The 21,487-nt window shown below is 40.0% G+C and overlaps 2 protein-coding genes across 2 annotated transcripts; both read left to right on the forward strand.

Moving 5' to 3' along the window:
* The first annotated feature begins 12,122 nt into the window (after positions 1 to 12,122).
* Positions 12,123 to 16,171, forward strand: cnr1 (cannabinoid receptor 1). The gene is made up of 2 exons (XM_084031185.1): positions 12,123 to 12,264; positions 13,104 to 16,171. The coding sequence occupies exon 2, from the start codon at positions 13,149 to 13,151 to the stop codon at positions 14,553 to 14,555; it is 1,407 nt and encodes a 468-aa protein (XP_083887311.1). The 5' UTR covers positions 12,123 to 12,264; positions 13,104 to 13,148; the 3' UTR covers positions 14,556 to 16,171.
* A 1,510-nt stretch (positions 16,172 to 17,681) lies between these two features.
* On the forward strand, positions 17,682 to 21,487 carry akirin2 (akirin 2). Its single transcript, XM_084030519.1, has 5 exons — positions 17,682 to 18,187; positions 18,485 to 18,619; positions 19,270 to 19,419; positions 19,507 to 19,578; positions 20,864 to 21,487. The coding sequence occupies exons 1-5, from the start codon at positions 18,016 to 18,018 to the stop codon at positions 20,872 to 20,874; spliced, it is 540 nt and encodes a 179-aa protein (XP_083886645.1). The 5' UTR covers positions 17,682 to 18,015; the 3' UTR covers positions 20,875 to 21,487.

Here is a 21,487-nt window from a genome sequence, read left to right on the forward strand (position 1 = left end):
CTACAGATTCCAGAAGTATTGGCATTGGAGTTGGACGGTGCTTTCCATAACACCTCAGAGCTGCCGACTAATCTAAAGCCCTAAATCTGTAATTTAAGTAAGGGGCCACCTGTTAGGACAATGTATCTTCAATTCTGGCGTTGTTTGGGTATCGGTTTGTTTTTCTAAAGACATTTTTCAAAGCTCACTTAAGCTTTGAGCTTTTCAAACAACAGCAACCTAAAACTTTGTTTAAAATCTGGGCCCCATCATTAAGCAGCCTCATTGGCTGCCTTCCCCTTTTGAACTAATCCATTGCAATGCCTGTACAAATGATTAAATCCAGAAATAAACACATGCATCTGTATCATATTTCACAATGAAGGCAAACTGAATTTGACTTCACTTGAATGATGTTTAGTTGCAGTCTTTAAGTGCTACCCGTTGGAGGTAGCATAATGAAACTAAAGCTACAATCCATGTATGAGTATCTACAAGTATGTAGAAAAAAAGGCTTTATTATCAAGCCAACTAATATAAACATAGCCACATTACAATATCACCCCTACCATGTGATCTGATATCGTTTTAGAAGGAAAAGTCTGTCAAACTTGTAATCCAGCAAGCAGGAATCATTTATCAAAACGTATCTAAAAATGAATCTATTTGAGCATCAATCCCTGGCATATAACAAAGGTGGCTTCTTTTGTTGCGGACAAAGGAGAAATCATGGTGCTTGAAAACTTCAAACATATGCCTTGATCCTGCGCTGACATCCTTGTCAGCTCAGACAGAACTCTTTAAATGATGTCAAACGTCCTCCTCTTCTATTTAAAAAAAATAAAGTAAAGAAAAGTCTATATTTTGACAACATGGTGCATGTGCAATCACTCTGTTAAAGATGTTAATTGCACAGGGGAGAGATGACAGTCATCCCTCCTGTTTTGCAGCTTGTCCGTCAGTCAACATCCTCAGTCTTCTTCCTACACCAGCCACCATCATCCTGCCTGCGTCACTCAACCTAAACTCACCGCATGTACTAACACACACACACACACACACACACACACACACACACACACACACACACACACACACACATTCACATATGTGGACACCCTTTCTCTACTTCAATACAAATGGAAATGTTAGTTGTCATTTAGTTGTATTTGTTTTGGTGAGATGCCCTTCTATGCTTATTATTAGCCCTGTGCAAACTTGATGTGCAAGGCCCTGCTTGTTGACATGAACATCAGTCCCGTGCACACAGCTATCGTAGTTAACGCAGATATTCCAGTATTACTCAAGCCTCAGTTGCACTTTTTTGGCCCCTCTGTTTATTTTTGGTGTTAATACATGGGAGTATCGCTTAACTGTTGTTTTCAGATTCATGGACAGCGCTGTTTGTTGCCTGAAGCTGCTGCGCTGTCCGTGGTACTGAAACACAGCCATTAGAGTCACTTAGTTTGCTTTCTTAGCCTGGCCTGCTTTCTGCCCAAAATCATTTCACCCCAATTTTACACAAACAGAAGAAAACGCTGTGTGAGAGAGAGCCATGCAAACACATGTTCATATAAATATATTTTGTTGTGTACAAATATTTGGACAGATTGTATCTTTCATGAGCTAGAGAGAGAGAGAGAGAGAGAGAGAGAGAGAGAGAGAGAGAGAGAGAGAGAGAGAGAGAGAGAGAGAGGGCTGCAACCCAGTTAAAATACATTGATTAATTTGATTAAATCCACAATTCCAGTCAATAGTTTTAGAAGCATTTTGGTCAAAAACAGTCATTAAAAAATGATATATGTATAGTTATTTATTTGTTTTAAAAAAGCCATTGCACAGTGATGGTTCAAATATGGATGTTGGGAGTTTGAAGGTTTGAAGTGAGTTTATCAGGACCTCTGTCGCTCTCAATCTCTAATTGGGGCTAATGGTTTGAGGCTATTAGTCGCCGCTAAAACACAGGAATCTCTGACAGAACTGTTGGTGGTGATATTGCATTCTGGGTAATGTCAGTCGTTTTCATGGGCAAAAATGCACAGAATTAAAAAGACAATCTCTGGCTGAGCTGCGTTGATTTTCATCCTTTTTTTTTAAACTGTCAACCATGAGTCTGAATATGTTTACAATGGTCCATCTATTGATACTATTCTTTCAATGATTTCTTGAAGAGAAAACATACATTTCTTGTTTTATTGCTCATTAGTTCTTCTGGTTGGATGTTTATTAAAAAACAACAACTCGAGTTGTATTTTTAGGAAGGCAGATTATAGATCTTGTGATAGAAGTTATATGTAAGATCTTATATTCTTATCCCAGCTGCAAGTGTAATTATGGGGTCTCATAAATCTATATACTTGTATGTGACTTACTAACTAAAGTATTATAAATAGTCACGTATACTTTTTTGTATTATTATTGCTACTTAAAGTGCTCCAAAGCATAATATATTATATATCTATAAGTCTTTTTTCTGTTCCAGAGCTGAAGTTTTGCTGCATTCGTCCTCCTCCAAAGACCCATTCCTCTATTCTTATTTAGATTTCTCTTTATTGTGACAACTGCAGCCTCTTCCACCCAGAAACTAATCCAAGTTTCTTCCTATCTTATCTTAGATCTGCATTTCAGCAAAGAAAAATGTCAGTGTGGCTGGTAAATGCATTCTGCTTCCATAAATCATATCAGGACGCAATGTGAATACTAATGACAGTTGTGAAAGTTAGCCTTTGTGTCACTGAAGTTTTCAATGTTCAAATGTAAAACCTGACTGCTTGATACTTTTTCCTCATCACACAGATGCATCAATGGTTTGTACTGAACTCTGAAAATGACCCTGTCTTGCCCATTTTACCCTGTTCAGAATTGGAGTCAGAGGTCTGATAATCACCGTGTCCACCTCTGTGTTAATGAGGAAGAGGCTGAAGGTCATTGTGGGAAGGTGAATCAGTAAGTTATTTTGCTGAATAACATTAGTCAGAACCCGGGAAGCATATTAAAATAGCAGCTTGCTGGATACCGCACCACTTTAACCATTGTAGTCTGTGTAATCTGTGTTATTAAAATGAACACATTTGGGTGTTATACTTTTGGTTTGATAAAACAAGCAATTTCATTAAGTCTACTTGCACTTTCTTTTTATTTAATCCAAAGGATTTATTGGATTAGTTGTATTCCTTATGATTGGTGACTAGTCAAACATTTTCTTTTTTTCCTTTTTTTTTTCCAGTGGATGAGGTTTTGCTGAGGGAATTTGGATTCCTGACCTCAGTATTTCCATAATCCCGGCTAAGGCCCTGATATCACTCATGGGTTTTCATAGACCAGCATTGAATTTAGAAGCAGAACTTTTGATGTTCGAGCAACTTTAAAAAATCCACTATTTTCTATGAAGAGTCTGGATTGTAACCTGATGGACGTCCTGTAGGTAAAGTCATGTTCAAACAGGGATATAACACCTTTCTTATAGACTGGGGATCTCATCCCGTCTTAGTAAAGGTTTTGCTGAAGTATCAGGGGACAGAAGTGCAAATGATTGCTGCCTCTCAGTGCTCACACTCCACGACTATATCTGTCCAGAGGCCCGCTATTCAGCCACATGATGCAGCAACAACAACATCTCATTCAAGGGGAGATTTGAGGGACTCTGTTACCATGACGCCAATTCTTAGGCTCGGTTCAGATAGCAGATGTTTACCGTTTTCTACTCATCGTTCTTTTGTTCTTGGTGTCCTCACCTTTCCTCAAGGAGACGTAATGCACCATTTGTGCAGCTCAGAGAACACTTTTCGGATCACGATGTGCTTGGCTGGAATATACACCCACTTGAGCTCTGCTGTGGAGCAGAGGAGGATTTTGCACCTACTGGATGTCCCTGGGATAATTGGCACAGAACATCTTGTTATTGCCCCGTCGCCCCTTACCCCCACCTGCCCTTAAAAAAATGTATTTGAAGCAACGCTGTCTGTTGTGAAATCTTTCCCTGTGGGGGAAAAAATATCATGTTCACTTGCTTTGTCTGTACTCAACCTTGGCTGTGTCATGTGACTAGTCATTTCAGTCCTCACTGGTTGTCATGCCAACAGTATATCTAAGGCAATCGTGCCAGTAGTGCAGGGATGGGTTGTTTTCACACTTCACAGACCGACAGGTAGGTGCACATGCAGTAGGTCAGAGCGTACACTTTTGTTGTTGTTTGGCTCTTAAACCACATTTATTTGGAAGCCTGGGAATAAATGACTTAAATATTGCTTTTCATACATTATTTATATAACGCATTATATTTCAAATTTGAATGAACATTTGCATATTGTACACTACACAGCAACGGCGACACTGAAAATGAAATGTCAAACACGTTTTCATTTTAATATGCTCATCGAACACTCGTGAAAATGAGAATGCAAATTGCATTTTTTTTATTTGATCCAGAGTAAATTGACAAGCCAGTTGACTAAATACGTTTTTGTATTCTTTATAATTCCTTGATAAATAAATGAATTCCGTGTTGAGTTTTCTGATAATTCACTGATGTAAGGTTATCAGGAGGAGAGGATGAAGTTATGGAAAAGTTTATGGTTTTAACTTTTTAGTTCCCTTAAAAAGTATTTCTCCCTGAAATCAAGCATTCACTCCTAAATACACAACAAAGTTTATGATCTGAAAAAAACACATATTGTATTCATTTTTAAGATCTGTGTGGGTGTGTTTTGATCTAATTTGATTAACAGAAGGCCGCCCACTACAAACCAGTTAGAAGGCACAAATACAGAAACAAAAACTGCCCTAACTGGCAGAAATGGTTTTTTTTGCTCATAGTGAGAAGCTTAAGTTGAAGTAAGATCTTCTTACTCCACTCTGTGTTATAGAATAGTATAGGAGCTTGCTGCTCAACCTTTCTGAAGCTGTGATGTTTCATCTTCATCATGTGATGAAACAAGGTTTCCATTATGTTTTCATGGCTGCACCTGTCCATCAAATTAAAATAGCCCCAGCCTGACATAAGATCAGTCTGACATATTTATGTTCTTCTGAGATTACCAATAGGATTTAAAATCAATGGGGTGAACTTCTCACGACTCGCATGCAGGCTGTGTTCAGGGGCTGTGAGTACGTTGTTTGGCTATAAACTGTCATGAGCTAAAAAGGTTGGCAACCAGTTTTTTTTAAGTTAATGATCCATTTTAGAGCAAACACTGTTTTATTTATGTGCTTCTTATTTTTGTTTTCCCCTTTGTGATCATTTTGAACATTTTGAAAACATTCAGATCAAATTAAACTAAAATGAATTATTTTCTTTTGCTTTTACTGCCATAGCGTCACATATATTATCACTATTGAACAACAGTAACAATATTAAATAGTGGTGTGGAGGAGCTGCAGTTTTTTTGGTCAGATGTCAGATGGTCTTGATCACATGCAAATGCAAGTTTTGATGTATATTAGATCCAGATATCATGAAAATGAGTGTCTCTTAACACACAAATAGATCCCAGTATGTCTAATTATGTCTACTTTTAGAAGCTTGAATAACATTTTGTCCTGTATCCATGAAGTAAAATTGTAGTAGTAGTACTTAAATGTCAAACTTGAACAAACAATTGATTCACATGCAGCTTATGTTGTGCGTAGTAATATTTAAGGAGCGGAGCCTCAGGCATTCCCAGTCCAGATGGGTCGGCCTGAGGTCTCCTCCTAGTCAGTCTTACCCGGAGCTCCTCCCCAGCGAGCATCTTCACCAGCTGCCCTGCTCATCTCCACTCCCCACCGCAGTCTAACACAAAGCCTGCATGACAGCCTGCCGCTCTCTTAAAGTCTCTGAAGATTTTTACCCTTATTCTTATGTATTTGAGCATATTTATTATCTTTTTTTATTTTTTTATCATGATATTTACACTCATATGTCTGAGATGATATTGTGGCTGTATGTCTGTCTTTTATGTCTGGTGAGCCAAAGAAAAATGTCCACCTTGGTGGACATTAAAGATGTATTCTATTATTCTATTCTAAGATGGCCGCTGCCCCCCCCTCCTCTCCTAAATGGTACAGGCCTCTTTGTTCTGGGAGAATTGTGATCGCTGACTCAGAGGTGGTGATCCTCATTTTAACTGTCAAGCTGGAATGCAAACTTCTTCAGTGCATTTTGGGGAGTACGACCCAATGAATCCAGGCGGGCAAAAATCTCTCCTAAACAGAATGCTAACATCAACGAGGAAAATAAGATCTGCAGACTTGAATCTCCAAGTGTGAAATTATATCAGTCATTTGTGGTCATAAAAAAAGACTTGTCAACATGGAAGCTGTCATTGTTTTGATGAAACCAGATTAAGAAATTAATTCTTGACAAAAAAAAAGACAAACAATCTCACTTCAAGGTCCGTTTAGAAATTGTTCTGGAGATTTTGATGATATCATATGATGTCAGTTTTATTTCTTTTTCTCAGCACTGTCCAAGTTGGAATAAATGAAAAAAGAAAACTGATCAGAAGCTCCTGGACGGCTACTAAATGGACCGTGGGGTAAGACTGTCTAGTGAAAAAATTTCCAATTATACTACAGCCCATAATGTCATACACATACACTTTAGTACACATATTAGTTAATTAAAAATAAATTAAAAACCGTCCTTTAACACACAATAATCTTTCTGTGCCTTTACTTTTCATTAGCTGTACACATTCTTCTTTCATGTGGATTATAGGATTTACATACAGGCCTACACCTGATAAATTGAAGTAGATATGAACCATTTTTATGACTCCTGGGTTTCAGCTTAGAGTGAAAAACGTTGATTTGCCTGTTTTTTTCCTGCAGCTTGCGGTGCATTCTGTTTCTCTTCCAACATCCACTTTACCTTAATGACTAAACCTACAGTGTATTCCCAGACACATGCACGTACACGTGTACAAGCATGATAACACGCTCACAACTGATCTTGCCAAGCTACAATGTGACCATGTTTACATTTGGTCATTTGCTACTTCGTCATTTGGGAAGTCATTAGTTTTGCAGATTTTTTTTATAAACCAAAGTATTGGAGAAACTAAAATTTTGATGTGTCAGAAATGCTTGTGACGTGCACAGTGTCCTTTCAAAATAAACTTCCGTATTCACAGGAAGTTACTTTTAGGCAGCAAAACCACTTGAGCTGGTTTGAGAAAAGAGATTGGTTAACTTAACAACTCAAGTGACGAGCGGGTGGCAAACGAGTCACATGACTAATGGCTGACGTGACAAAAATTCAACTATACTTTTAGTTTGTTAGTTTTGGTCTCACAGCAGTCTCCTGGACAAAAGTCCTGTGGGATTTTTTTTGTGATTTATTTGTTTTAGTCATCCGACTCCCGTCTGGTCGGCCATAACGATCCAGCCCTTTATATCAAGTCTACTGCCCATAATGCAGCAGGAGAGTGGTGTCAGATGCCAGTGAGCACTGACCAAGCTGCATTATTTAGTGAGAATGGGTTGCAAGGACATACTATCAGTGTCTGTACAAAATGTTCTGTCTATTTGACTTCCAGACAGGCAAATATGGCCTACTGGTGGCACTAGAGGAAAGGTCAGGGCGTCGTTAGAGACGGCAGGATTCATCCTCTGGGAATATGAATGCCTGTACAAAATTTCACGGCAATCAATAACATAGTTGTTGAGATATTTCAGTCTGAAGGGATCAGAGAGAAAGACGGACATTGTTGCAAGCATGGCAAAAAAACAAGACAGTTATTGTATCGAAAAGTATAATATGCAAAACGTGCAAATGTTTAAAAACACAAATGAATGTAGTTTACACTGTAAACATACTATAAACAGGATAGTAACAGTGCAATACAATTTTATTTAAAATATGGCAATTTGTGTTATCTAGCTCCACCAAGAGAGATATATGTGAAGGAGGCGATACATAATTCCCACTGATCTGACCCCTTAAAGTCTTTATTTGAATCATTAAATGCTGTTCTCTAAACCTTTCTGTTATGTTCGGTGTTTTCTCTTTTTAATTGAGAGCAAGGTTGAACAACAACACAAAAAGTGCTCAAACACAAAATATCCAATCAATAAGCGCATACAAACCCAGTATTTGTCTGACAGCATTTCAATATGGGGGTGACCTTCTGAAATTACAGAGGCTTTCAAGAGGTAAGGACAAACAATGGAAACACCCATCTACCACGAATTTGATGCACAATGCCGTGACGCATCTTCTCCAGCCACAGCAGACGCCGATGAGATTTCACAACAATTGACCCCTAACTACTGTTTTGAAACAAATCCAATCTATTCATCGCGATTGCTGATGATTAGTCGTTGTTTAGTGTCATTGAGCAAAAGTTCAATGTGGTGGTTTAGTATAAACTGTGATTTGCTGTGAGCCGATGGTGCAGCTGCAGCCGTGCAAATCAAACACATAAACTTTATAGCTATTTACGGAGGCGCCAGACTGGTGCGTCTCTATAGAGGAGAAATGTGTTGATACAATAGTACATCGAGTCGAGTCATGCATAGACCACGTGTTAACCTTAATCACAGGTTTAGCCTACTTAGTAAAAGCGTGAGCTGGAATCTCATGTGTTTTTCAAGTAGAGCAGCGATTTGAAGGGGAGAACCGGTGGGAGACAAATCTCAGGTTGAATGTGCAGAACAACCTGCAGAGAGGCTGGTGCAGAAATGCATTACGAGTCCTGAGTGAACTCCAGTCCGCCTCTCATCCAGCACCGCTGTAATGTCAACAGCACGAGGCAAGAAAGCACTGCCTTCATTATGTCTGTGTGTCGAGTCCTTCAGAGTTTGCTCAGGAAAAGCAATCAACTGCGGAAACAGAAAGTCCCAGCAGCAACACGCTATCACAAAACTTCTAAAAATAAAAACATATCCTGTATTAATAACTCTTTGTAACTTGAGGTACATTTCATTTTATCTATTAGAAATATAACTTATAACATCTACATAAAAAGTAGTTCCATTTCAATTTAATGATGGCTATGTTTGACCTAACAAAACAGCTGGCGTTGGTGACGTGTGATGTTTATGGAGGTGTTTCTCTTTATGCTTTATGCTCAAATGGCAATGAAGGGGGCAGAATAGATGTAAACTGAATTCTGAGTGAACACCTGGAGTAGAGACTTCCTTCCTCGAACTACAGTTTTTACCCCCCCTTCTAAAAGTGAGTCACTGGAGGACAAAATGTTATGTACCACAACTAAACCGCAGATGGCCGTGAGCTTTGCTTGAGCCATCGCTCATTGCTCACTCACAGGTTAGCGTGCCAACAAAGTCAGAGAAAACTGTCACATTACACCAGTCGTCAGTTGGCTGCTGCCTAAAGTCTAACTGCTCCATGTGGTGGATATTACAAAGTCTCAGTAACTGGGGATCAGAATAATAAACCGATGAAATTCAGATTATGTACAAGCATTTTTCTGCTGGAACATTAACTGTTTGCTATATTAGATGTTGTCATGGTTAGAGTAAGACTGATGCTCCATTCCCCGCGCTCGCAGCTGTTGTATGGCAGATGTATGAATATTTATAGGTGCCGCATGTCTAAGCAGACCTAAAGAGTAATCGCTTACACTGCACGTCGACCACGGGGAGGAGGGATATATCCGTTTCACGGAGACACTTATAGCTTTTGCCGGTTGTCAATCAAATGGTTGTGAAAATGTAATCGTCTAGTCTGTAGAAATTAGATGCAGATGTATAAAAAATGCAATAAAAAACCCTGCATATGTCAGTACAATATACCTGCTGAACACCAACATGTTAGCAACATTGTCACTTTGAGCGTGTTAGCATTCTGATACTGTAGCATGCTACCATGGAATGATATTAGGAGTGACTATTTGGTAAAACGTGCCACAGAAGAATTAATTTTAGTGATAAACAACACATTTTGGTGTCAGTCCCTCTAAAATAAAAAAGTGTTTTCAATAATTCTGCAATTTTACAAACACACTGACACAGAAAACACAGAGACATTTATTACAGAGGTGGCAGAGATATGGATTTCCTCATAAAAGATACAATGAATGTATCATAGATAGGCTGTTATTTGGCTTACTGGCTAGACTTCAACAACGTGCCTCTAAACTTGATTGCGTGATACGGCTTCATGACCCTTCTGCTAACATTCCTAGAAACGTATAGGACACAGAAGTCAAAAGGAAAGGTTGATGATCAAAACATCGCACCTAGAATGCAGTGAAACATCACAGACGGAGGCTCTTTAATTTTGAAAGTGCTTCTGAGGGTGATGTTTACCTTCCAGGGTTTAGGAGGCAAACTGGAGACTGGGACATCAATTCTTCAGGCTTCTTTGCAATCTGAGAAACCATGAAGAGAGGAGGTGAACCGTCGTTTCTCTCTTCTCGATCCTTTTGATGTTTCCTAGAACAAGTCATCTACCTGCCAGTTACTCTGCCGGAGATAATCAAGGAGGAAGAGGGCTTTTTTGATTTGATTTATTTTGGGCCGCCCTCAGGTTTGAATCGACACGTGGAGCTCAGATTTGATCTTTGTATTCCAGCGGATCATCACTGTAAATAGCGTGTTATTTCTTAGTTTGCCTAAAGATTGATGAGAATCAGCTCTGAAGGATTTACAACTCGGCAGCTTACATGACAACCTGCCGGCGGACAAGGTTGCCAAAAAGAGGGAAATGAACTCCCAGGGAAAAAAATGAGCCTGTTCCTCAGGATTGATGCGTTTTTAGGCATTTGTCATTTGCTGACCGTAAATGTCTTTCTCGTTTTGTGAAGTAGAACATTTTGTTCATTCCAGACAGAGACGGCAGGCACGGCTGAATGATGTTAATAATTACACCTGTGATGATGATAGAGCCACAGCCTCATTTCAGCTTCGAAGTGGCACAAGGTCTTTATGTTCTGTCAGTCGAGGCAATCTGTGGCCACGAAATGTGACATTAATGCATCTATTCTGATTTGATCTACGACAATGAAGCCACTCAACTCATCCCTCCCTGGCCCGCTCCATTCACTCCACCTTTTGTGTGGAGAACTCAAAAGCATTGCTAAAATGTTTACATGGATATGGCCAAATGAATACGTGTAAATTGGAACATTCACAATCAGTGAATTGAATCTGTTTTTTTTATTAAGGCCAAGCAAATACATCTAGCAGTGCTTGGTTGTTGTGAGTCATAGCAGGATGCATCTCGTTGATTTGTTGATGTGCAATCTGATTGAACTAACTGGTTTATTCTGAGGGGAAGGGACATCAGAAATAATAATCAGAATAAAATGCGCATGAATCATCTTGTGTTGTCACTTCACCGCTCAGCTCCCCTGAGTTGTGTATAAATTACATTTTTGGCTCTTCTTTTTTGATTTTCATCCAAATGCAAACACAGACTCACGTCTAAGTCCTCTTCAGAATTGTTATGGATCAGAAAATATCTTGAAAATGAGCAACTTGATAGGCACAAAGTAAAAACTATCAAAGAGGGGAAAACAGACATGTTTTTCTTAAAAATGATGAAGTCTGCTTTCTGTTCTTTGGGATTCTATTTTTTTTGTTGTTAATTATTCACACAACAAACAGACATGCACTGACTAGCAATGAAGTGTGAATCAAATAAACCTGCATCTGCCTTTTGAATGCAAACAAAGGAAAAGAGAAGCGTACATGAAAAGTCACCTTTGTGTGGATATTTTATTTAAGAGAAATGCAGATTTTCGTTTCTGCAAAATGTAAAAACTGATTTGACAATCGTGAGTTTAGACGATAAAATTCCATTCAAAGCTCTTCTTTATAGGTTTGTTTGAATGCTTTGAGCTGTGTTGACGCCGACTCTTTGTGCGCATCGTCTGCTAGGAGGATCTTTGGGAATTCAAACCAGATCCTTTTTATAAGCCTCCACCACCACCACTAGTATATGCACCGCACTTGGCAGCTTCATGGGTTGGGCAGATCAAGCTATATGGGAAACACGTGACAAGGCTTGTAGGGGCGACGCTTCATAAGTGTGAAGACACCGAGAAAAAGACTGGAGAGACGCTGGAGCGAGCAGCAGCAGCGGCGGCGGAGGCAGTTTCCACAAAGCGGGAGCGCACTCCAACAGCGACAAGACGCATCTGATGACCTTCCGTTAAACGTAGCAGTTAAAATAAGAAACGAATGATTGTGATGATAATGGAGGGTCATTCTTACACACGCGCGCTGGTTGTCTCTCCTTTTATGTAATAATCTGTGTTGGTTGGATGATGCGCTTCTGACTTGGATTAACGCGCGGTGGTAAAGGGCGATTCTGCGATTCTTGGGAAATTATGTAAGGTAAAAAAAAGGCACTTTTCCTCTTTTTTTAATGTTTTATTTCGGCTTTTAATATTGTTTTCTTTCTGGTGTTTGTACTTTTGATTTTTGTTGTTGTTTGTCCAAGTATGAATGTATGTTTTCTTGTATTTTTTATTCCTGAACCCTTTGTTGCTTTGTGCGCCAGAGTAACCATCAATCTACGCTCCTGCGTTGATTACAACAGTATTATCAAAATAACTTTTCAAATTCTGCATATCTAAATTATGTAATCATAATGATCCCGCTAGTATATTTAGAATGATTTATTCTTACAGTAAATCAGACTAAACATTTGAGCATGCATGTGATTTATAAATCCAAGTGCAAGACAGGTACAAAGCAAATGCACTGCTTTGTTCTGCACCTCGTAGAGAAAAGGAGACTTCTTCATTCTGGGAAAGATGAAGCTGCGCTGGCGGAGTTATGTTTTAGATTTGTGTTTTGTTTTTAAGAAGAAGGTTTTCTAATCTTGAAAACAAAGCACTCTTTGACAGGGTGTCTGATACAGTATGTTTAAGTACACCAGCTCTCAGATAGATGTGGTTTATATCAAATTCAGGAAATCTATCAAATGTGTGTGTGTGTGTGTGTGTGTGTGTGTGTGTGTGTTTGTGTGTGTGTGTGTGTGTGTGTGTTTGTGTATAATACAAATCTATCCAATATTTCCAAATGTTTGCAATTTGAAATATTTGCATAATGTGAGGTTTTCTCACGTAAAATCCGTTGTTATAAGGTGTGCACTGCTGCTCATTTAATATCCTGTCATATTATGCACAGGTTTTTAAATATGTCTAAAAATGTTTGTCATCAATTTGTAGGTTATCCAGGTGTCTTAGACTGCAGTATTACCCTCAGACACAGCCATGAAATCTGTGCTCGAAGGTGTGGCGGACACCACCTTCCGGACTATCACATCTGGTTTACAGTATCTGGGCTCCAACGACGCTAACTATGAGGACCCCCTCAATGATGTAGACTTCAAGACGGGTTTCTCCCTGCAGAAGCCCTTATCTGCTTTCCGCAGCAACTCCTTCCCGAACAAAGTACCTGCAGACGAGGAGCTCATCTTCAAGGGCATCCCCTTCCCCACCAATGCCACAGACTTGTTCGGCAACAGGAGCACATTCAGAGATGAGACTAACACTATACAATGTGGGGAGAACTTTATGGACATGGAGTGTTTCATGATCCTGACCCCTAGCCAGCAGCTGGCTGTGGCTGTGATGTCTCTGACTCTGGGTACCTTCACGGTCCTGGAGAACCTGGTGGTGCTCTGCGTCATCTTCCAGTCCCGCACCCTCCGCTGCCGGCCGTCCTACCACTTCATAGGCAGTCTGGCTGTGGCTGACCTGCTTGGGAGTGTCATATTTGTCTACAGCTTTCTGGACTTCCATGTCTTCCACAGGAAAGACAGCCCCAATGTTTTTCTCTTCAAACTGGGTGGAGTCACGGCATCGTTCACTGCATCTGTAGGGAGCCTTTTCCTCACTGCTATAGACCGCTACATCTCCATACACCGGCCTCTCGCCTATAGGCGCATCGTGACACGGACCAAGGCTGTCATCGCCTTTTGTGTGATGTGGACCATCTCCATCGTTATCGCAGTGCTACCTCTGCTGGGCTGGAACTGTAAACGCCTCAATTCTGTTTGCTCAGACATATTCCCCTTGATAGATGAGAACTACCTGTTGTTCTGGATCGGCGTAACCAGCGTGCTGGTTCTTTTCATCATCTACGCCTACATATACATCCTGTGGAAAGCACACCACCACGCCGTGCGCATGCTGAGCCGCACCTCCCAGAAGAGCCTCGTCGTTTACTCTGCAGATGGGACTAAAGTGCAGACCACGCGCCCCGAGCAGACACGCATGGACATCCGTCTGGCCAAGACCCTGGTGCTCATCCTGGCGGTGCTGGTCGCCTGCTGGGGCCCAGTCCTCGCCATCATGGTCTATGACCTCTTCTGGAGGATGGATGACGACATCAAGACAGTATTTGCATTCTGCAGCATGCTCTGCCTGCTCAACTCCACTGTCAATCCAATCATCTACGCCTTGAGGAGCAGGGACATGCGGCACGCTCTCCTCAGCTCTTGCCATGCCTGCAGGGGCAGTGCCCAGCAGTTGGACAATAGCCTCGAGTCAGACTGCCAGAACAGAAACGCCAACATTTCTGCCAACAGGGCTGCAGAGAGCTGTGTGAAGACTACTGTGAAAATAGCCAAAGTAACAATGTCTGTGTCCACTGAAACTTCTGCAGAGGCTGTCTAATTGGCCGTCACGGGGGAAACTGTGTAAATGTCATCCTCCCCAAACAATGCCATTCAACACAATAAAGCAGAGGTTAGCTATCCCAGACAAAAAAAAAAAGAATTCTCTCCAGAAAGTATTGACTTACATCACATAGACGCTTAAGTGGTTGTATTATTTTACATTGGTTTGTGAGTACATGGTGTGCCAAGTGCCAAATGGTATTGGAATAGTTAATTGGAAGGACTCGCAAATTGCAAGGATGATCAAAGACTATCATAAGTCTCCAATTTAACATAGACTTCATGGTGTCCAGTTAGTGAAGGCATATTATATTTTTGTACTGTGAATTCAGGTTTTGAAAACAATATATCTTCATTTATGGGATAAGGGGCTACTGACATTTTTAATTAGAGCTGTTTAACTGTGTCATTTCGACTTTAAAATGTGTCTTGCACCATGATATAATCTCCACGTCTTGACTTTCAGGCTTTATGTACATGTTGCATATAGACATTTCTATGAGAATGTTAAAAAAAAATGATAATGACTGATTGTTAATTCCCAAACTGTCATTAAATATGTCACTTTTGTACTTCTGACAACACTCGGTGAGTGGCAAGGTTTGTGAAGAAACTTTGAGAGATTAAAGGCGATTCATGCTCAAGATAAAAACAAACAAACATATTTATTACCATCATAAATAAACTGAGATGGAGGCAAATGGATTCACACCTTTTGAGGGTGTCAAATCTGGAATGGCATTTTCTGTGGCAGAGTGATGATCATCCCTGTTGTCCCATTTCTTTAACCCGCTAGCTGTTAAACCTTTAGAGTAACGTGTCTTTGTTCAAATGTATACCTAACAACTGTACAGTCTTTTCTTGCGAAATAAAGTGTTCAAATCGTCTCTTTCAGCTATTCGGCCACTACATCAACAAGCTTGAACGCATCCAAACTGAGTATGGACGCAGTGTGCTGGTCACTACTGTACAAAATTGAATGGTTTCTCAGCTGCTTTCATCAAATGTATGATCTTTCTGCCTTGTATGTGTGTGATACGTTGTGACTTGATGATATATTTCCAACCCAAAGCCTTTTGATCATTGCAGTGAGTTGTTTTAGTGGTACTGTTGCAGAGGGGGGCGCATCATTTCGGAAAATAAAGGCAACCCATGCACAGGCCTAGTGAAGTACTTTTGCCGTAACTTTAAATAATCAAAAAAATACGTCTGCTATGAGTCTAAACAAAGAAACAAGGGTCTTTTCATTAGCTGGTAACTTGGATGGAAGTCTGTGTGTATGCATTGTGTAGAGGCTTGACAACTGACCGTACAAAAGAATCTGAGAAGATGTGATTTTTTCAAAAATGTAGAAGTTTTACTCTAGAAATATCACACCGCAATTGTTCTGTAGACATTTATCTTGTGAAGTTATCCAGACAGCTGTGTATCAGTATGCTTTGCTGCCTCTTGTATTATTGAGTATTGAAGATCAAAACGTCAACTGTCAAGTGGCTTCTGTACAGTGGTGGCATAATGAGGAATCTATGACTTAAAAAAAAAAAAACACAATCAGTCAAGTGTTTTTAGTATTGCTGTTTTCAAACTTTTGAATAAAGTTACAGCTGGTTGTCATTTTGCCTGCAGTTATTGGATTGATTATGTGATGATGGGAAATAAACATTCATTCAACAATCACTGATTCGAGAGGAACAGCCGCTACCAACCCTGCGCTGACAACAACCTAAAGGCATCTGTGATGTTTTAGTGCCCCCATGTGGACGATTTGTCATTGTCAATAGTGGAACCCTTTCTGAGGAAAGTCAGGAGTATTACTGTGGTTAGTTCTTGTAACCGCAAAAGTGACAAATTACAAGAGAAAAGCTACTATGGAAACCTCTGGCATCTGCTCTGTTCTTTTTTTTATCCCTGGACTTAGAGGGACAGGGCAATTGCAATATATTGTTCACACAGATGTCAACAGAGTCTGTGAAAAACCGTGAGACAGGTTTACTCATGCAGAGCCTCAATCAGACCTTTTCTTTGCATTCTTGACAATTTTTTCTCGCAGCCCTAGTTGAGATCAAGAATTTATAGGCACACTTACACCTTAAAGTATAACACCATCGCTTAACCTATGAATTCATATTGTTCATATTGTGTCGAATAACGTTTAGCTTGACACTGCAAAATTACGACACAAAATGTACAATTTAGTACTTAATATATAACCGTGGACATAAAAATGTTCTTTTTTGGCTGCACAACAAGATCCAACATATGTTGAAATACCAGTAGCTCTCACATCCTTCCTCCATTTTTTTTTGCACTGTTCAAGGGGTGGCTGAGGAAGTGGTAATGATGGAAGGGGAAATGTCTCCATATTTTGTGTGTGTGCAAGAGGTTGTGGTTTAAAACAAACAAAAAGAAATGAATAAATAAGAAAAACTACAGGGAGACAGGGAGTTGTGCAGTTAGCTTTGAAAAGTCAAGTGCATTTCTATTAGGCTGAGTCATTTTTTTCTTCTTCTGATCAATAATTAATCATAATCCTTAATCTGATATTCCATTGCAGAACTATTTATGTTTTATTCAACTTAATTCATTTCCTTCTTAAATTCTGAACCACATGCAGACCTACCTACAGTTTTTTTGTTAATTTCAAATGATTTTATTCTCACAAAGCATTATTATTATTTCTTTAGAACCAGAAATATGCACTTAATCCAAGCCAAATGGTTCACACATTAAGTATTTGATTCTCTAATCATATAAACAGCTGAAGAATAACCTCAAATTCTGTTGTAGTAATTATTCTTACTTGTTGCACTAAGTGGATCCTTGAATATTTGAATGTGTGTGTAAAGAACTAACTCCACATTACATTAAGTATTAGTGTATCTTTTTTTTGGTATAAATTTGTTATAACTAAGTGAACGTTTTAAGTGAAACTAAAACCTAAACGTGATAGGGGGATTTTGAGCAAACAAAACAAATTTGAAAAGAGGGACCGTTTAAATGTATTCGGGAAATGTAGTATTTAAGTTAGTAAACCAATGGAACCTATATGGAATAAAAACTACAAGTACCAGCATGGGACCGCAACTTTGCGCGTGCGCATAGCGGATCAAATCGAACGGAATAAACTAGACTGAGCCGTTGTCGGTGCTACTCGGTGGTACTAGTGCAACAAAATCTGCAATCATCCGTTTATATAGCATATTGAGCCTATAGCATTTGATCCAGGTTATCTCCAGATACGTTCGGTAACTTATTCCACAGGAGATTTATCAGCAGAAGGCAACGTGAGACGAAATTAGTATTTGTCTGCTTTCCGGAACTGCTGCTGCCGTTTGACCTAGCTAACGTTAGCTAGCACGACCAGAACGGACCGGGGCCCAGGTCAGCGACTTTCCCAGATAATAGGGGATCTTGGCTTTTCTTTTTTTTTTAGTTTTTTTTAGAGGCATTTCAGCGCGATGGCTTGTGGGGCTACTCTGAAAAGGACTCTGGACTTCGATCCACTAATGAATCAGGCTTCCCCCAAAAGACGGAGGTGCGCCCCGATCACGTCTCCAGTAGCTTCGCCACAGAAATATTTGCGTTTGGAGCCCTCGCCGTTCGGAGAAGTGTCGTCCAGACTCACCACAGGTTGGCATTTAAATGTACATTTTTAAATTGTATATTAATATTTCATTGTACTAAAATATTATTCATTGTAAACTGGGTGACGTTAGTATACCAAGTTAGGTGTCGTCGTTACGTGGTACCCTGATATAGAGATCTGATAATAGATGATGTAGCATACAGTGCACACCGGTTTACGGTCTCTCTAAATGTCCAAAGTCATACTGAGTCTGAAAGTTTTGTTAACAAACGATCTCCACAGAAATGCGTCATCTCGGAGCAAAGATGCCACTTATTTAATGGACAATCTTTCCGTTTCAGAGCAAATTCTACACAATATCAAACAGGAGTATAAGCGGCTGCAGAAACGGCGACACCTGGACAGTGCTTTCCAGCAGGCAGACAGCTGCGGTCCTCTGGACCCGCAGACTGTTCACAGTGGATCTGCTTTACCAGGTAAGCTAGCTGCCATCTTTGTGAAGTTATTGACTCTTTTTCACAAATGGATTAATTCATCACTGTCATCACATACCAATCATTTTACAGCACAAGTCGAATACATGTTTGGTGTGATCTGGTTTTAGTTCCTGGTTCAGAGGACAACAAGGATAGGATTAGTTGACCACAGCACATGGTTACAAGTCTGACAATCAGACTTAAGGGCCGTTTTGTCACCACTTTTTAAGTCGGTCTTACATTACGTTGTTGTTGGCAATTTTGCCGTGGAGGTTAATTTGGTATAACACATCTAGTAACCAGTGACTAACATATTCATCTACTTTGGCATCAACAAGTTGGGGTGGGTTTTTACATTTCCATTGCCAGCCACCATGGGAAATCTCATTCCAGAAGCCAATTCCCAGAGGAAATATAGTAGAGATGGAAAACCTTACCTGTTACTTTTTTTTTTTAAATCAACCCCACTCTTTGGAAAAAGTAAAATGGAGTGAACAGTGTAACTCAGGGATATTACAGATGTTTGAGGAGCATACATTTGCTGCCATACCTTGCTTTAAATGTGGGTGATTTCAGTGTCGCAACTATTGTAATTTGAGTCTGACCAAGTGCTCTATGTGTTTTAACATCACCCGTCTTGCACACAACAGGTACGTCCTCGGGTGCCTCATCTCCCACCAGGAAAGAGCAGCCTCTATTTTCCCTCAGACAGGTTGGGATGATTTGTGAAAGGCTGCTGAAAGAGCGAGAGGACAAAATCCGTGAGGAGTACGATGAGATACTGACGACAAAGCTTGCAGGTATGATTTTAGAGAAGTTAATAGAAAACAACTTGTCTGTAATCCATACTGTGTGCTAATTGCCAATACATGTTTATTCTTTACCAGAGCAATATGATGCTTTCGTCAAGTTCACGCATGATCAACTGATGCGACGGTTCGGAGAGCAGCCTGCCAGCTGTGAGTATATTTATTATGTTATTACACCTGTAGCTCATTAATGAGTCTTGAAGCCAGACACCGCCACAAAGAGGATGTGTAATGCCCAGAGACAGTAGCCTCAAAATCCTGCGGTTCGGGGGGATCCGGTCCCGCAAATGTGACTTTGAGTTACATCTGCACTCATAGACACAGAGGGATGAAGAGGGGTGATGGTGCGCACGGATAGTGGTGTGTGCAACCTACGCAAAAAGTGTAAAAACAGCATTCCTACACTCATCATGGAACAATTGTGGTTGAAAAAACATGTGGAGACCTCCAAGTGTGATAGGAATTGTGGGAAATTCTGTGGTGCCTACTAAAATGAGGTTAAAGCACTTCTCCGATCACTGCAGTCTCCCCATCCCTACATTTAAGAATACATTTTGGTATTTTTTAGTACTGGTTCTGATTTGGAAGCCAATTCCAAATTTGGAAGAACTTTTTTGTTGTTGTTTGAGTCCTGAAAGCAAGGTTCTGTCCTGCTGTTCTTCTGTCTACATCGACTGCTACACAACTCGTGCACCAATTTTATTGTTAACGCTTTCCTGTCAAAGCTGCAGCTTAGCTTCACAATTAACTGCCGTGGTAAAGTGCATTAAGTGTTATAATGAAACCGTATTTTCCTCTATGAGATGTAAAGAATGCACTGTTTTCAAGGCGCCCGGTCATTGTCGTCATCCACCTCAATCAGCTTATGCTCGTGTGTCCAGCTCAAGAACAGCTGCAGAGTCTAGTCACTGTCAATGGAGACCTTATACTAGGCTCAGAATTTCATCTAACATTTAAAGTTGGTTATGAAGCAAGGATTTGTCCCTCTTTACTGTTGTCAATCCTGGTGGCTAAACTTTTTCTTAAATTAGAAGTTGTTTATTGAATTGAAATATATGTCAGGATATTGGATTTTGGCCAGATCACCCTGCCCTACTGACTTGGGTAGACAATCCCACATTTACACAAACCCTAGTTTTTTTTTTAAACCCAGCTCTGTTTTACATTTTGGAACCACCATAATTAAACACTCTTTATGATCTAGTATAACAGAGTTTGCCTACACTGTAGAACAGAGGTAAAATATATGGCCACTTTTTCTAGTGGGGGGGGGCTTTATGCTTGAGAGTACAGATGTCTTGACAACAGAGGGTCAGCACAGACTCCTGTACGAGCCACAGTGATGAGCTCTGATGCCATCTCCTGATAGGATATAAAGCGTGTCAATATTGAAGTGTCCCTTATGCTGTTTTTTTTTTTTTTTTGTCTTTCACAGATGTTTCCTGAGTGTCAGCATCTGATATTGAGGAAAACCATACGCTGCAAGTTACTCCAGGGACTCGGTCTAGTTGGACTTTTCTCCTAGCTGTGCCATATCGCCTCTATGTGGACTCAGCTTGTGGTATCCACGTTTGCTGTGTCTACCAGAGTTAGGAGAGCTTCCTGCTGCCAACTTGTTCAAGAACTCTCTGTGACTCTACCAGTGGCCTCTCAACTGCCGTGTTAATATTTATTTGGCTTTGTTCTCATGCCTTCATAAAAGGCTGACTGCCACCACACACTTGGCCTTTTGATTTTGTTTTGTTAAAATTGTGTCGATTCAGAGAGGATGTTAGAGGTGCAGCTTCTCTATGTACATTTTGAATAAGGGATTGACGAGTGGATAAACCAAGAATCGCCTTCAGACTGGGCTCCCGGAACAGTCACCTTGGCATTTTCCAGCATTGTTTTAAACTGTACTGGCAATTACTGTTATAACATTTGTATACACTGTATTTTTTTATTTTTTGCTTGACTTTTGTTCATTGTATCAAAATTTCATGATTTTGTTTGCTGTAGGTATAAAGGGGCTTTGATTCAAGAAAAGCTAACAAATAAAGTGTTTACACAACTCTTTAAA

This window comes from Eutrigla gurnardus (genome assembly GCF_963514095.1).
Source record: "Eutrigla gurnardus genome assembly, chromosome: 16".
NCBI classification, from domain to species: domain Eukaryota; kingdom Metazoa; phylum Chordata; class Actinopteri; order Perciformes; family Triglidae; genus Eutrigla; species Eutrigla gurnardus.